Source organism: Felis catus, chromosome C2 (genome assembly GCF_018350175.1).
Source record: "Felis catus isolate Fca126 chromosome C2, F.catus_Fca126_mat1.0, whole genome shotgun sequence".
Classification (NCBI taxonomy): Eukaryota; Metazoa; Chordata; class Mammalia; order Carnivora; family Felidae; genus Felis; species Felis catus.
In genome coordinates, this window is record NC_058376.1 from 148021380 (window position 1) to 148039274 (window position 17895).

At 41.6% G+C, this 17895-nt stretch overlaps 1 protein-coding gene and 1 long non-coding RNA gene across 2 annotated transcripts in view; one reads left to right on the forward strand and one right to left on the reverse strand.

The window, feature by feature from the left end:
- The window catches only part of LOC102902610, a 21161-nt gene continuing 3266 nt past the window's right edge, over positions 1 to 17895 (forward strand). The window contains exons 1-4 of the long non-coding RNA XR_002745494.2: positions 1 to 105; positions 2436 to 2497; positions 4224 to 4343; positions 15262 to 15348. This is a non-coding gene — a long non-coding RNA (uncharacterized LOC102902610). The remainder of the gene's footprint in view (positions 106 to 2435; positions 2498 to 4223; positions 4344 to 15261; positions 15349 to 17895) is intronic.
- LOC109491568 overlaps positions 10616 to 17895 on the reverse strand; it is a 19400-nt gene continuing 12120 nt past the window's right edge. The window contains exons 3-4 of the mRNA XM_045037749.1: positions 14787 to 14873; positions 10616 to 12276 (exon numbers count right to left, since the gene is read on the reverse strand). Of these exons, the coding sequence (XP_044893684.1) occupies positions 14836 to 14873 (38 nt within the window). The 3' untranslated portion in view covers positions 10616 to 12276; positions 14787 to 14835. The remainder of the gene's footprint in view (positions 12277 to 14786; positions 14874 to 17895) is intronic.

A 17895-nucleotide genomic window follows, 5' to 3' on the forward strand; every position in this document is an offset into this window, starting at 1 on the left:
CAGGTTCTTTTGTGTTTGGCTATTTTACTTAGCATAAGGTCCTATATCCCTGCTGTAGGAGGTGTCAGAATTTCCTTCCTTCTTAAGGCAGAATAATATTCCATGGTATGTATATACTATATTTTTTGTTTATCCATTCATTAATCAGTGCACATTTGGGTTGTTTTTACTTTTTGGCTATTGTGAATAATGCTGCCATGAACATGGGTGTACAAATATTTATTCAATTCTTTCGGCTATATGCAGAGTGAAATTGTTAAATCATATGATAATTCTATGGTTAACTTTTTGAGGAACCACCATCCTGTTTTCCACAGCAGCTGTACCATTTTACATTCTCACCAGCAATGCGCAAGGGTTACAATTTCTCTACATCCTCACCACTTGTTATTTTCTGTTTTTTAAATTTTTGGATAATTGCCATCCTAATGGCTATAAAGTGTATGACATTGTAGTTTTTATTTGCATTTTCCTAATGATTAGTGCTATTGAGCGTTTTTTCATGTGCTTATACCTTTCATGGTCATATACCTTCTTTAGAGAAATGTCTATTTGAGTCCTTTGCCCATTTTTTTAAGTTTATTTATTTATTTTGAGGGAGAGAAAGAGAGCACACATGCATGTGCATGGTTGGGAGAGAGGCAGAGAGAGGGAAAGAGAGAATCCCAAGCAGGCTCTGTGCTGTCAGCGCAGGCCCCAATATGGGGCTCAAACTCAGGAACTGTGAGTTCATGACCTGAGCTGATATCAAGACTCAGATGCTTAGCCAACTAAGCCACCCAGGTGCCCCCTTTGCCCATTTTTAAATCAGGATTTCATGTTGTTCAGTTTTAGGGGTTCATTATATATTCTGGGTATTAATCCTCTATCAGATATGATTTGCAAATATTTTCTCCCATTCAATGGGTTGCCTTTTCACTCTGCTGACAGTGTCCCTTGATGCATGAATATTTTAATTTTGATGAAGTCCAACTTATCTATTTTTTCCTTTTGTTGCTTGTGCTTTTGGTGTTATATCCAGTTGTCATGAAGCCTTTCCACTACATGTTTTTCTAAGAGTTTCATAGTTTTAGCTCTTACATTTAGATCTTTCATCCATTTTGACTTAATTAAGGTAAGGACCACACTTCATTCTTTTGCTTGTGGATATCCAGTTTTCCTCTTCTACCTTTTTGTCTTAAAATTTTTAAATTTTATATATTTTTAATTTTTTAAAATATTTATTTATTTTTGAGAGTGAGACAGAGCATGAGTGGGGGAGGGGCAGAGACAGAGAGAGGGAGACACAGAATCCACAGCAGGCTCCAGGCTCTGTGCTGACAGCATAGAGCCCAACATGGGGCTTGAAATCACGAACTGCGAGATCATGACCTGAGCCGAAGTCAGACGCTCAACTGACTGAGCCACCCAGGCGCCCCTTAATTTTATTTTTTTAATTAACTAATCAATTAATTTTTTAGAGAAAGAGAGAGAGAGAGAGAGAATCTCAAGCAGACTTCACACTCAGCATGGAGCCCAACATGGGCCTCGACCCCACGACCCTAGGATCATGACCTAAGCTGAAGTAAAGAGTTGGACACTCAACCAACTGAGCCACCCAGGCACTCCATTGTTTTTCTTTAACTCTGGCTTGCTTGGAAATGATTTTAAGTTTAATACTGATTAAAGTCTAAGCTAATTTTATTTTCAAGTTGCTAATCCATTTTCCAAAGCATTACCCTTCCTTTTCCCAATTACTATTTTGCAATACGTTTATGGACATATAATTCACTTACCATACAAGCCACATACTTCAAGTTTACAACTGATTGGTTTTTAGTACATTCACAGAGTTGTGGAAACATTACCACAATTTTAGACCATTTTCATTACCCACAAAGCAAACCCTGTTTCTTTAGAAGCCACCCCCCCCCCTTTATTTCTCAACCACCCCAGCCTTAGGCAACCACTAATCTACTTTCTATTTCTATAAATTTTTGTATTCTGGACATTTCATATAAGAGTCACATAATAAGTGGCTTTTGGTAATTGGCTTCTTTAACCAGCATAATGTTTTCAAGGTTCATCCAGGAAGTAGCATGTATTAGTACTTTATTTACTTTATTTCTTTTTATCACCAAAGAATACTCCATTGTGTAGATATGGTGCATTTTATTTATCTATTCATTAGTTGATATTTGGGTTGTTTTTACTTTTGCATTATTATGAATAATGCTGCTATGAACATTTGTGTACAAGTTTTTGTGTGGACATATGTTCTCATTTCTTTTGAGGATATACCCAAGAGTGGAATTGCTGGGTCAAGCAGTTATATTTTATCTTCTGAAGAACTACCAAACTGTTTTCTAAACAGGCTGCACCATTTACATTCCCACCAACGTGTTATGATTTCTCCACATCCTTGCCGATACTCATTATTTCCTTTTTTATTACAGACTTCCTAGTGGTGTGGAGTGGTATCTCATTGTGGTTTTGATTTTCCTGATGGCCAGTGATGGTGAGCATCTTTGCGTGTACTTATTGGTTATTTGTATATCTTCTATTACACAATTAATTGTATGTCTTTTTTGTAAACGTTTGTTTATTTTTGAGGTGGGAGGGAGGGGTGGGACACAGAGAGAGGGAGACAGAGGATCCAAAGCAGGCTCCATGCTGATAGCAGAGCCCAATGCGAGGCTGGAACTCACAAAAGGTGAGATCATGACCTGAGCCAAAGTCGAGACGCTTAACAGATTGAGCCACCCAGGCGCCCTGATTGTATGTTTTTGTTTGTTTGTCTTTTTTTAAATCAGTATCCCTACCTATTCCATTCCACTTGGCTCTCTGTTCTTTCATCAGAGCCACACGTTTCTCTCTTTATTTTTCATGTTTTAATATCTGATAGGACTACTCTCTGAACTCTGCCCTCCCTTCATTTCCTTTACTTCTTCCGAATGATCTTGGATATCCTCTCTTATCAATTTACTGGGAAGACCTTTCCACGTTGGCACATTGCCGACATGCTAACAAAATAGAGGCACCTTGTTTACAACCATTGGTTATCTCTTTCCTGTACTATTCTGATGCAGTTCATACGCATTCTAAAGATCCAGTGGTGATTTATCCTGGAAATGGTACACATGTAATTTGTGATTTTAATGAAATATTTTTGCAGTACCTTTAGAAAAGCAGTTGACACACATGTAAACATTAACTTGAGTCATTTGATGCCAGGGGATAATACTTCATTTGTGGGAAGAGGTTTTATCTAAATATTTCTCCTACCCTGGAGCATAGGTGATTGCTTACTAAGCTGGCCTCTTTGCATACATTTCAATTTCCCAGCATTTAATTAATCTTGACAATTGGGATTCTCCATGGAAACAGTGGAGCAAGATGCTATACCTTCCAAAACAAATATAAAAATAATGCTGTTATTTGTTGCCTGGCAACAGTTCTCTTTGTTTTTATTCATAGGAAAATGTATTTTTTGCTGATTGGTACAACTTTGACAGGGAAAGACAAAGGAGAAAATACTTCTCTCTACATTCAGAAACTGATAGGGCAGTTTAACCTTTTTCTTTGTTAAAGACCCAAGTGCATAACTCTAAAGAGCATTAGAAGCATAGATAGAAGAGCATAGAGCATGTAAAACATAAAGGCAGAGTGAGTATGATCAGAGACGACTCTCATTATGGATCTCCAATGACAAAAGGTCTTTGATTAAGGAACATACTAGACAAAACTGTTGTGATTCTCAAGCAGTGTGGGTTCAAACTGCATTTATAAGACTCAAGAGTAGGGGCATTTAGGTGGCTCAGTTGGTTGAGGGTCCGACTTCAGCTCAGGTCATGATCTCATGGTCAGCGAGTTTGAGCCCCACATTGGGCTCTCTGCTGTCAGCCTGCTTGGATCCTTTGTCCCCCACCTCTCTGCACCTACTCCACTTACATTCTCTCTCAAAAATAAATAAACATTAAAAAAAAAGTAAGGTTCAAGGTATGTCTTAATCTAAATTTCATTCCATCATGGTTAGTTCCTGTGACAGGTGGTATTTTTTTGTTTAGAATTCTTTGTTCCTTTTCCACCTTTGCCATGGTATACTATAGATAAAGTACAGTTCTCTATGTCACTCACTTTGGACTCGATCTATAGAGTGTGTGTGGATGTAACATATGCCATGTCTCACCAGAGGCTGTATGTGAATTTATGAAATTTGGCTTAGCCTTGTGCATTTCTGCCAGGTAGCCATTGCGCCATCAGCCGGGCTCCTGGAAGGGAATCAAGTGGAGCAGACCAGAATCTAAGACCAACGCAAGCCTGGCCAACCCACGTGCAGCACACAGACCAGTGAGAGAAAAAAAGTATCTGTCATTGTAAATCACTGATGGTTGGGGCTTGTTTGTTATAGAACATTTTTGCAGCAAAACCTGACCAATAGAATCATTGAGAAACTAACTGTTCCTATTCACGCCTACCATGAGCAATCATACAGACTTGACAATTTGCACTCTAGGTGCCAGTTAGGTGGGCCCCATCTTTCCAGTCACCAATCAGATGGAGCAAAGTCTGTTTAAGAGAACAACTAGCTAAGGGTCACCTGGGTGGCTCAGTTAGTTAAGTGTCTGACTCTTCACCTCTGCTCAGGTCTTGATCTCAGGGTCATGAGTTCAAGCCCTGTGTCATTGGGCTTGTTGCTGGGTGTGAAGCCTACTTAAAGAGAGAAAGAGAGAGAGAGAGAGAGAGAGAGAGAGAGAGAGAGAGAGACCAATTAGCTTATTTTGAGGTTGCTAAGGATGTTCTGGAAGGTGAGATATGTATTTTTTAAAATCTGTATTTATAAACTAGGGACAGATATTCTAGGAATACTATTAGTGGAAAAAACAGTTTACAGAACAACTTGGATGTTCTCCTTTAGGAAAATTTCAAACAAATTTTGAACTGTGGCAGCTCCAGAATTTTCATATAGAATTTCTACCTATGTGAGTGAGCTGAATAACAGTCTGATTGGAAGGGAGTTGGGGTGAACAAACAGGCTTCACGCTGCATTTGCATGGCACTTTAATACGATTGAAGAAACTCCCAATTGGCCGCATCATAGAATTGGTTGAAGGGAAACTGATGAAGGATTACAGCCCCACTGATGAATGCGAAAGCCCCACACTCCCAGGCCTTCCTTGGCCCATCCAGTGCCTATGTTAAGTAGATCTATAAATACACAGGGAGAGGCCTGGAAGGATATCTACCAAAATGTAAATGGAAGTTATAAATGAAAGTGGAATTTGGGGGAATCTTTTTCCTCTTCTGTGTATTTGTCTGTATTGTTTGAATCTTTTGCACTGAACATATATTTTCCCCCCCCAAATACAATGAGGTCATCTTTCACAAAGAAAAGAAAAAGAATCCAATGACCTCTACTTGTTCCCACACCTCATTTTAATCATCTCAGCAGTGCCCCCAAGTCTCCAAATTTCAGTTCTCCCAGTATGGCTTACATGTTTTTAGCTCCAGTCCTTCTCCAAACACAACCAAATGTAAAAGAAACAACACAAGGTGTAAAAGAAACAACACAAGGTATAAAAAAAAAGCGTCCTGGCCTGAGAGTAGGGATTCCAGTACCAACCCTCGACTTCTCCCTAGGACTTTAGCCTCCACATCTGAAAAGGGAAGGATTGGACTAGTCAGAGGCTACAAACTCACATGCCTGGAGGAACTAAGGGGAGACAGAAGAGAGAAGCAGGTGGGCTGGGGGAGGGGGTGGGGTCTGCACCCGACCACCCAGCCTGACGGAGATACCACCACAGGCCTGGACTTTCCAGATCTTCCAATTTACACAGAGGCCGGGAATCAGTTTTTTATAGGAAATCTGATTCTTGAATATTGGCAAACACATTTTGAAACATTCTGTGAATTCCTGAGAGGACACATTAACCTTCCGTGTGAATCCATGTGACAGCTAGTACACCGCTTGCTGCTGGGTCAGATGCTCTGGAAGCCTCCTTGTTCCGCTGTCTTGGAGCCACTCAGGTGCCACCTAGTGACGGGGACTGTCATAGTCCCCAAGAAGGCCTTTGTGGAAAAGCAGTTTTTATTTTTTTTTAAATGTTATTATTTATTTATTTATTTTTTTTATCGTTAATTTATTTTTGAGACAGGGAGAGACAGAGCATGAACAGGGGAGGGAGACACAGAATCTGAAACAGGTTCCAGGCTCCGAGCTGTCAGCACAGAGCCCGACGCGGGGCTCCAGCTCACGGACCGCGAGATCATGACCTGAGCCGAAGTCCGCCGCTTAACCGACTGAGCCACCCAGGCGCTCCGGAACAGCACAGTTTTTAAAAATTAAGCAGATCAACTAAGAGGTCATTTATTTGTATGCCAAAATTTTATCTTACTAAATGGCTTCTCCAGTGTAATTAAAATACACCAAAACATGATTTACTCACCGCTCATTGGGAATACAGGATTACGAGGAGTGAAGAACTTTTATTATTGGCCACATCCAGGCACTGTTCTGTTTTAAAGTATTATTTTATTTAATCCTCATTGTAATCCTATGGATGAAGTATGATTACTAACTTTTTTGTCAATGGGGAAACTGAAGCCCAGAGAGATTGTGTAACTGACAAAATGACACAGCTAATTCATGGGGGAGCTGGGACTACAGCCCTGCCAGCCTTAATCAAGAAGGTATGCTTTCACATTTTTTTAAATGTTTATTTATTTTTGAGAGAGAGTGAGCGGGGAAGGGGCAGAGAGAGAGGGAGACATAGAATCTGAAGAAGCAGGCTTCAGGTTCTGAGCTGTCAGCACAGAGCCCGACGTGGGGCTGGAACTCAATGACAAAGAGATTATGGCCTGAGCCAAAGTCGGATGCTTAACCCCAGGTGTCCCAAGAAGGTATGCTTTTAAAATAATTACTTTAAACTGAAATTAGTCTTTCCCCATAAATCCTCAGAAAAATGCAGAACTGGTCCTAATTTTGAAGCAAGGACTCATGGTTACAGTTTTATAGGCTTTTTGCCAAAAAAAAAAAAAAAAAAATCCCCCCAAACCCAATCTGGCTATCTGAACAAACTTGAAATTTGAAATACATAATATTTCCTGGATTCTGATTTAGAATATCAAGGATATCTAAAATTTGTGGAGTTTCCCTAAGTATTTCATCTTTACTGTAATATAATTTCATACAATGCCTTCAGGGCAGGGAGGGATAGAACCCAGGTGCCCCAATGGATGTGCTGTTATTTCTCCCATCTTGAAAATCCCTCTCAGGGACTCTTCCCCTTCACTGTTGTCCCAACTCACTGCTCCACTTTACAGAAGGGCATGGTATCAGTTCCTTTCCCCTCATTCTCTCTTAAACCCTCTTTAGATAAATTCTTGTTCCAATCACTGTCCAGAAATTGCCTTTGTCAAGGTCAAGGATGACCTCCACATTGTCAGTCCAATGGTTATTGGACTCTATCTTTCTTGAACTATTGGCAAAATAGGACTTGCTCCTACCTCCTGGAAACACTTGTTTCACTTGGCTTCTGTGACTCCACAGTGCCCAGATTTGCCTCCTGTGTCCAGGGGTTCTCTCCCCGGTCCTTTTAGCTTGTAAATAATAGAGGCCTCCAGGGCCTGGACCTTGACCTGCTCCTCTTTTCTACACTCACTCTCTCATGGCAATCTCATCCACTCTCATAGCTTTCAATACCACTGCATGCTAATAACTCTCCAAGTATCTCTAGCTGAGACCTCTTCCCTGAGCTCCAGAACTTTGTGCCCAACCACCCACAGGACATCTGTATTTAAGACTGATATAAGGGGTGCTTGGGTGGCACAGTCGGTTGAGCGTCCGACTTCAGCCAGGTCACGATCTCGCGGTCCGTGAGTTCGAGCCCCGCGTCGGGCTCTGGGCTGATGGCTCAGAGCCTGGAGCCTGTTTCCGATTCTGTGTCTCCCTCTCTCTCTGCCCCTCCCCCGTTCATGCTCTGTCTCTCTCTGTCCCAAAAATAAATAAACGTTGGAAAAAAAAAATTAAAAAAAAAAACTGATATACATTTCAGTCTTATCAAATTCAAACTTAGCTCCTTACCTTCTATTCCAAACCTACCCAGCCTTCCGTCTTTCACCTCTTAGTCTTTGGTTTGGCATCTTCCTTGACCCTTGTCTTTCTCTCATACAGCCTCCACCCCTATCCATTCTGTCATCAAATCCTGCTGGCTCTGCATTCAGAGTATGTTCAAGTACAGCCACTTCTTACCACTTATGCTATCATCCTGACCTAAACCCCCATAAACTCTCACATGGATTATTTAATTAGGCTCTTTTCCGGTCTCACTACTTTCATTCTTGCCTCTTAAGGTCAGTTCTCATCATGGCAGCCAGAGGGATCATGGTAAAGTCATGTTAAAGTCCAATCCCTCCAATGACTTCCCATTTCTCTGAATGAAAGCTAATGGTGCCCAAGAGGCTTTGTATCATCTGGGCCCCCCTGTACTTCTTTACTTCATCTCCTAATACTCTCCCTTGCACACATGTCTCTCTAGACATTTGTCTTTGCTATTCCTAAAACATGCCAGTGTGGTTACATGTTAGGGCCTTTGCAACATCTGTGCCCTCTACCTGAAGTGATTTCCCCCCAGATATCCGTATGGCTCAGTCCTTTTCTTCTTCAAGATTTCACCCAACTCACCTTCCCAAGGAGGCCTAACCTGCCCACCCCATGAAAATTATAGTTCCACCCCACGCTCCCCCAAATATTTTTATCTCACTCTACATTTTTGCTCATGGAAACTTTTCACCTCTACCATACCGTGGAATTAGCTGTTTATTATATTTATTGTTTATTGTCTATCTCCTCCCACCTAGAAGGCAAGCTCTATGAGGGCAGAGATTTTTGTCTGTTCTGTTCTCCAATGTGTCTCTAATGTGCCCAGAATAGTACCTTCATCATTGGAAAAACCTACGTTAGGACTTGTTACATTATCTATAGTGAATTGCACCATTACATTGTTTGGGATTATTTTGTGTTAGAATTATTAAATTGGTTAAGTGCAAAAACATAAAATACATTATAAAATATATCATACAATATTTGTTACCCTGTTTGGGCATTAAAAAATATATATATATGTGTATATCTCCTCAAAAAAATGGTAGCCTGGGCCTTTCTTAATCTCTAAAGGACTCTTAAGAATTCTTGTGAGAAAGAGTTATTTTCTTGTGAGCCAAGTTTATGCCCATTGTAGTACTTGTAGTTTCCTAGACTTCACCTCAACCAGAATGGTTGTTATTGCTAAAGAACCCAGGATACTTTTAAAGTTATTTAATGCCCTTTTGACCATTTGAATTGGGTACCATGTGTCTGAATTATCTGATCAAAAAATAAATAGTAATTGTAAAAGTTTTACTTCCCCCTTTGAATTCTTAGTAATCTTCAAAGTCAACAAAGTAAGCATAGTTAATGCCAATAAATATTTGTCACTTGATTCCTGGTAGACTTATTAACAATCCTGATGGCTTCTTTGGAAAAAGAAAAAACACAACAGTCTTAGTGTAGAAATTAAATCTAGATATATTAGAGAAACCTCATGTCATAACCATGACTTAAAAAAATCTTTTAATCCAAAGTATAACAGACATAGGAGGGCATGTATTATAAGTGTAGAGTCTAGTGAATTTTCACAAACTAAACTCACCCACATAACCAACAACCAGATCAAGAACCAAGATTTCCAGCACCCCAGAAAACCTTCCTCACATTCCCTTCCAGTCACTAGCTCCCCCATGTGTACCCATTCTCTTAACTTCTCACTGAATAGTTTTGCCTGGTTTTGTGTTTTATACAAATAGAATCATACAGTATATACTGTTTGTCTTTCATTTATTTTCCTCAGCATCATGCTTGTGAAATGAACCCATTTGGTTGTCTGTAGTTGTAGGCTGTGAATTTTCATTACTTTATGGTATTCCATTGCACGAATACACCATGATTTATTTACTTGTTTGACTATTGATGAACAGTTGAATAGTTTTTAGTTCTACACTTTTACAAATAATACTTCTATGAATATTCTAGCTCACATATATTATGGATTGAATTGTGTCCTCCGAAAAGATATGTGAAATAGTAACCCCATTCACGTTCCTGTGAATGTGACCCTATTTGGAAATAAAGTCTTTGTAGATATAATCTGCAAAGTTAAGATGAGGCCATACTTGATTAGGGTGTAAGTAAGAGTAGGAAAGATGCAGAGATGGAGAACACAGGGAGAAGATGGCCATGTGAAGACAAAGGCAGAGATTGGAGTAATGCATCTGCAAGTCAAGGAAAGCTAAGGATTGCAGGCCATGCCCAGCAACTAGGAGAAAGACAGGGCACAGATTCTCCCTCACAGCCTTGAGAAGGAACCAACCTGTCTGTACCTTGATTTCAGACTTCTAGCTTCCAGAACTGTGAGAGAATGGGTTTCTGTTCTTTTTTTAAAAATGTTTTTAATGTTTATTTATTTTTGAGACAGAGAGACAGAACACAAGCAGGGGAGTGGCAGAGAGAGGGGGAAACACAGAATCTGAAGCATGCTCCAGGCTCCGAACTGTCAGCACAGAGCCTGACACAGGGCTCAAACTCACAAGCGGTGAGATCATGACCTGAGCTGAAGTCGGACGTTTAACCGACTGAGCCACCCAGGCGCCCTGAGTGTTTTCTTATTATTAAGTTTTGAAAGTTCTTTGTGTATTGGCTACAAGTCCTTTATCAAATAAGTGTCTTGCAAATATTGTCTTCTAGGCTATTGCTTGTGTTTTCTTTCTCTCAATAGTGTCTTTCAAAGAGAGAAAGGTTTTAATTTTGAGGTACTCTCACTTACCTATTTCTTTTATGGATTAAGCTTTGCGGTTTGTATGTAAGAAATCTTTGCCTAGCCCAAAGATTTTTCCCCCGCTCTGTTTTCCCTGTGAACTTTTTCACTCTCAGTTTCTCAAAATCTTTTCCAATTATGTCAGAATGAAAACACATTTTTGACTGTATAATATTCTTCTATCCCAGGTTCAAAGAGAACAAAAGAATCCCAACTAAATGAACCACAGATTCAATTAATTGATACAAGTAAGAATAAATTATGTTGACTGGAATTATTATCATTTGAATCTTCGCAATATATGAAATTAACTTCCAGATAGCAACTATATTAGAGCATCATGGTTGTACTAGACATTTCAGTTGCAATTGACAAAGACCCAAGCAAAAACAAAAATAGGAGATTCCTGGCTTTAAAAATATCTGGAGCTCAAACTGTAGCATCTCTCCCTCTCTCCAATCTCAGTTGGGCTTTCTTCTGGCTTATCCGTAGTCTCAAGAAGACTCGGCCAAGTCATGACAAACATGGCATCTTTAGGCACCACACAGCAGTGGAGAAAGAGTGGTCTTAGAAAAACTGGCTTGCATTTTGGAGAGAAATAAAACCGGATCCCTACAGGGGCACCTGGGTGGCTCAGTCAGTTAAGCGGACTACTCTTGATTTCAGCTCAGGTCAGTAACCTCAGGGTTCGTGCGTTCCAGCCCCACATCAGGCTCTGTGCAGACAGTGCAGAGCCTGCTTGGGTTTCTCTCTCTCTCCCTCCCTCTGCTTGTGTTAGCGCGCTTTCTCTCTCAATCTAAAGATGAATAAATAAACTTGAGAAAAAAAGACTGGATCCCTACATAATACTGAGAAAGGGAAAGTGAAGGAACTCCATGAAGAAAAAAAAAAGCTGTTTTTTTCTTTGCTCCTTTTCCTGCCTCTATTCCTGCTAGGACCTGCCTTACATATGTCTTCATGTATGTCCTCCTTGTAAAGGTCAAGGAGTTAATGATTTCTTTGGAGCCTTCCAGAGCAATAGATACAGGACTGGGTGGAGTCCTCATGAATGTTGTCCGAGACCTCTGACTCCAAACACCTTGAACACCAAGACCCCCGGGCTCTAGGCATAAGTGACTTATGGAGGACACCTGAGCACTGGTCCTTGTTCGACCAGTTCCTGGATGCCAGAGAGGACACGTACACCAGACCACCATCTTCAGTGAAAACTCTAGACCCCCAAGCAAAGATGAGACTCTCCTGCATTTGCGTTCTGAGTCTCTCAGATGCTCCGACTGTATCTGCTCTCTCTGTGTCATCAATAAACTCTCACTTCCTGCTGGTTCGCATTTGATTTCCATCCTCAGGGACCCTCTTGGCTGGTTCTGCAGGATCCCCTCTGGGTCCTTGGACCTGGCCTGCCACATCAATGCCACATACACATGTGAGCTCCAGATGGATTAAAGACCTAAACATGAAAATGATATATAAAGTTAAAATAAATGTAGGAAACAGTCTGTATCATGAAGGACTTCAATGAAACTCGGAAGTACAAGCCATAGGAAAAAAAATGGATGAAACTAGGGGCGCCTGGGTGGCTCAGTCAGTTGGGCATCTGACTCTTGATTTCAGCTCAGGTCATAATCTCACCATTTGTGAGTTCAAGCCCCAAGTCAGGCTCTGTGCTGACAGCTCAGAACCTACTTGGGATTCTTTGTCTCTCTCTCTCTCTCCGCTCCTCCCCTGCTCATGCAGGCTCTCTCTCTGTCTCTCTCCCTCTTTAAATAAATAGGGGCATCTGGGTGGCTCAGTCAGTTAAGCGTCCGACTCTTGATTTCAGCTCAGATCATGATCTCATCGTTTGTGAGTTTGAGCCCCACTCTGCATTGATGGAACAAAGCCTTCCGGGATTCTCTCTCTCCCTCTGTCTCTAGCTGCCACCCACCCCTTGTGTACTCTCTCTCTCTCTCAAAAGTAAATAGATAAACATTTTAAATAAATAAATACACTTAAAAAACTGGTTATTTATGTTCAGTGAAGACCAGTATGGAAAAAATGAACAGAAAAATAAAATGGGAGAATATAGTTGTAGTGTCTAACACTGATAGTTGAATAATATCTAGAATGTACAACAGACTCTTTCAAATCAACAAGAAAAAGAGGAACCCCAGCAGGAAAATAAACAATTTCTAAGAGACAAAACCAAGCAGGCTAACAGACATATGCTGGGATGCTCAAATTCAGTAGGAATTAGAGAAATATAAAGTAAAACAGCACGAGATTTCACTCTACACCTTTTAGGCAAAAATTAGAAAGATGCATAATGCCAAGTGTTGGTGGGAATTGGGGCATAGGATCTTGCAGGCCCCGCTGGCAGGAGTGATGCAGAAATTCTGGAGAGCGATCAGGCATTTCTTAGTAAAACTAAGAATATGCATACCCTGTACCACAACATTTATCCCTGGTTATGTGTCCCAAAGGAATCTTCCTACTGGCCCATATGGGAACGTGGATAAGAGTGTTGATCATCATCTGATTTGTGTTGCCGGGTAACTAGAGACGGTCTGAGTGTGCACACTGTGGGAGTGTGCAGGTGAAATGGCGGAGGACCAGGCACCTGCCCTGGGACAGAAAGCGAGAGGGACCCGGTGGTAGTGTCAGGTTACACTTAACTGACAGCAGGTTTCTGCAGCAACTGATGGAAGAAAAGAGAGGACATGGGGCGGAAGAGCTGGACGGCCACTGCTTATGGTCGTCAGATTTAGCAAATTGTGGTGAATTTGTTTTCATCTGTGAGAATGTACTCAGAGCTGTGAACTTAAAAAAAAAAAAAAAAAAAAAAGCACCAGGAGCTTGTTCTCCCACTGCTTGCACAAGCCTTCACAGAAAGAGCAGCGATGGGTGATGCCTGCACAGAGGCTACAGCTTCCTCAAGCTCCATAAGCAGCCAGTGAATTCCCAGGATGCCAAGACCCTGTAGGAAGTTCCTGCTTCCATAAACCAAGACAGAAGTGCCTGCTGACTGTTGCCAAACAATGAAATTTTGAGTAAATTAAAAAAAAATTTTTAATGTTTATTTTTGAGACAGAATGAGAGAGAGAGAGAGAGAGAGAGAGAGAGAGCGCACGAGCTCGAGTGGGGGAGGGGCAGAGAGAGAGGGAGACACAGAATCGGAAGCAGGCTCCAGGCTCTGAGCTGTCAGCACAGAGCCTGTTGCAGGGCTCAAACCCACAAACTGTGATATCATGACCTGAGCAGAAGTCAGATGCTTAACAGACTGAACTGCCCAGGCTCCCCTCCACTGAGTACATTTTAAAGATCTAATAGGGGCGCCTGGGTGGCTCAGTTGGTTAAGCGCCCGACTTCGGCTCAGGTCATGATCTTACGGTCTGTGAGTTCGAGCCCCGCGTCGGGCTCTCTGCTGACGGCTCAGAGCCTGGAGCCTGTTTCGGATTCTGTGTCTCCCTCTCTCTCTGGCCCTCCCCTGTTCATGCTCTGTCTCTCTCTGTCTCAAAAATAAATAAACATTAAAAAAAAAAATAAAGATCTAATAGGCTTTATTCAGTGATTCATGCATCAGGTGGCATCCCATCTAGAGAACAGGAGCTCCAAGGAGCTGAACGAAATGAAAAACTTTCATAGGCAGAAGGGGGTGAGACAAGGAAGTTACTAGTGAAGAGTGGATTGTTTGCTGCAAGGTCACCTTCCCTTGGGGGACCCTTGGGGGTGCATCAGGCTGATTGCCTCTCTAGTGCCGACCAGGTAATTCCAGATTGTACGATTTAAGATGCTACTCCTGGAAGAGACTGAAACTGTAACTAATTTGGGTAATAGGTCTCAGTTTGGTGACATGGGCTTAGCACAAGTGACGCCATATGGGGCCCGTCGTCTCTTTTTTTTCTTTAACACCATCTATGATGCTCTAACAAGTAATGTTGGGGTCTACCCTCCTTGTATTTCTGGATATTAAAAGCCAACCTGTTGATGAAAAGGGCGAAGTTGCCTGAGTTTGAATCCACTCCACCTCTTACCAGCTGTGGCCTCTCTGTGCCTGAGACATTTCATCTGTAAAACAAAGATTAGAATACAACCGGCGTCAGAAGGCTTTTAGTGGAGAGTCACGAGTTAATTCTGTAAAGTATTTAACCCATGTCTGGCACTTAATAAGGGATAGAAAAAATACCGGCCATTATTATCAAGGCCACTTGGGATTTCTCCCTCTTGGTCCAGGTGAACCCAGATCTATTTTATATCTACTAACACCACCTACCTTTGGTAAGAGTCCCGTTTCAGGCGTGCACATGGAGTCAAGTCCGGCTGCCATCCTTGGATGGGAGGAAAAACGAGTCCACTTCTAGCTCTGGAGGATTTAACAAAGCTAGAAGCTGTTGTCTTTCAAAAATTCCCCCAGGGCAACATATAAAAATGCTGTAATTAATATTGCTTTCAACAGCAGCAACAATAACAACAACAACAAAGGGCGAAGCTGAAGCACCAGAGTAATATAAATAATGAAACTGACACCACTGGCTCCTGGGAGGTGAGATTTATTTCATTTTTTCTTTTATTATTATTATTATTATTATTTATAAATGCTTATTCATTTTTGAGACAGAGAGAGAGAGAGAGAGGGAGGGGCAGAGAGAGAGAGAGACAGAGAGAGAGAGAGAGAGGGACAGGGGATCCCAAGAGGACTCTGCACTGACAGCAGAAAGCCCGATGTGGGGCTCCTGACTCACCAACCAAGAGAGAATGACCTGAGCTGAAATCTCAAGACCTGATATTCAACCGACTGAGCCACCCAGGCACCCCAAGGGAGGTGAGACGTCAACCCAGGCATTTTGGTGCCACTGTTTCTAGAACTGACGTTCTGCTGCCTGTGCCTCTGTCCTTCCCAGGGCCCTGCTGTCTAAGGCAGGGCAGGAGGGTGAACGTATCCTCAGGCTTTTGCCTTTTAATTGGCAACATGTGGAGCTATGAAGGCCCCCAAAGCCCAAAGGAATGAAGCTATACGGATATAAATAGTGGGCAGTGGTATTAAGAGTTTAGGCTTAAGCACTCAGCCTGGCAACATCTTCCTCCTAAAAACATTGTCCCAGCAAGCATCCCCCTCCCTCCCAGTTAAGACTGCTCAATAATAATGATAATAAGACCAAACATGACAGAGTGCTTACGAGATGCCAATCCTGTACTAAGTGGTTCACATGTGTTATCTCATTTAATCGGCTAAACAATCAGCAGGGTCTTGTTATTACCCACACTCCCATTTTTCAGATGAGGAAACTGAGGCTTGGAGGACAGGCGTTAAGGTGGCTAGGAAGCTGCTGAGAGATCAGAGGAGCCCCATCGCTAGCTCCTGTAACATTTTATTTTCCAGAATGCCTCCTAAGGCACTAGCTTCACCATAAATCTGCACCCAACTATCGCCAAGACCATAATAGTAGGAAGTCAAATGACGGCCTTAATAAAGACATCGAACACATAATTTTATGTTTGCAAAGCTGTATTTGCTCTAATCTGCACCAGAGTGGGAAGGAAGAAATAGTGTTAACCTTCATTAGTCAGTCCTCCCCCACCAGCCTGATTCAGCCCCACAAACAATAGATATAATTACACTGAACAATCGTGTGTTTATTTCCACGTCTAGACACAGAGCTCACATTTGGAAACAAAAGAGAACTGAAAAGAGAAAGCATCCTGCTGCTTTTTAATTCTCTGTGTCAAACTTTTTCTCAGCCTGGATGCTTCTCTTGTGATCAGGAGATATATATAGTTAGAGAATCAGGACTTTCCGAGAAAGTCTTTTTGGAGAGGAATTGGCGTTGGGAATCAGACAATAATATATTTAAACAGCCTCTAGTCTGAGTAGAAACAAATCATTTTAAAGACCGTGAATGGATGCTAAAACTAGTGAGTGAAAGTTTGATGAAGAATAGGTTATTTACATAGTATCAGAGTTCTCCTCACAAATTATATAGTGATTATAAAGTGGAGAAGAGCAAAGTGACCATGGCAAAGCGTGGCACACACCAACTCTATCAAGTGACCCAAGTTAACGTCACCAGTATCGGGACAAACCGACATCGGGACAAACCGACATCGGGAAAACACATCAGGTGCCTCCCTGAGACAGAGACACCATTTCCTCCCAAATGCATAATCGGAATCTAATCCTGAAGAAACTTCAGATAAACCCAGATTGAGGGACATTTTACAAAATAACTGGCCCGTATTCTCGAAAAGCGTCACTGTCATGAAAGACAAAGACTGAAGAACTGTTTTCAGACTAAAGACGTATGAACTACAACCGAGTGGTTTTTACCGCATTCACAGAGGGTGCAACCATCACCACTCTCTGATTTCAGAACATCATCATCACCCCAGAAGGAAACTCCCAAGCCCCTTGGCAACCACTCCCCATCTCCCCTCCCCCCCTCCCTGCCAGTGCCTGGCAACCACTGATCTACGTTCTGTATCTGTGGATTTGCTATTCTGGACATTTATGAACAGAATTCTACAATATGTGGTCTTTTATGCCTGGCTTCTTTCACTTCGCCTGTGCCCAAGGCTCATCCGCGGCGTCACAATTATCAGGACTTTCTTCCTTTTTATGATCAAATGACGTTATGTTGTGTGGAGAAGCCACATTTGGTTCATCCGCTCATCACTTGACAGACGTTTATGTTGTTTCCATTTTTTGGCTGTTATGAATAATGCTGCTATGAACATTTATGTATAAGTATTTGCCGGAACATGGGTTTTCAGTTCTGTTGAGTATATATCTAGGAATGCAACTGTTAGGTCCTATGGTAACTCAGGTTTTGAGGAACTGCCAGGCTGTTTTTGAAAGTGGCTACACTGTTTTACATTTCCTCCCCAAATGTACATTCCAGTTTCCCCACATTCTCACCGACATTTGCCTTGTCTGTCTTTTTATCACAGCCATCCTAGTGGGTGAGAAGTGGTATCTCTTTATGGTTTTGATTCGCCTCTCTCTAATGACTCATGTGCTCATTGGAGATTTGGATATCTTTGGAGAAGTTTCTGTTCATATCCTCTGTCCATTTAAAAATTTTTTAATGTTTAT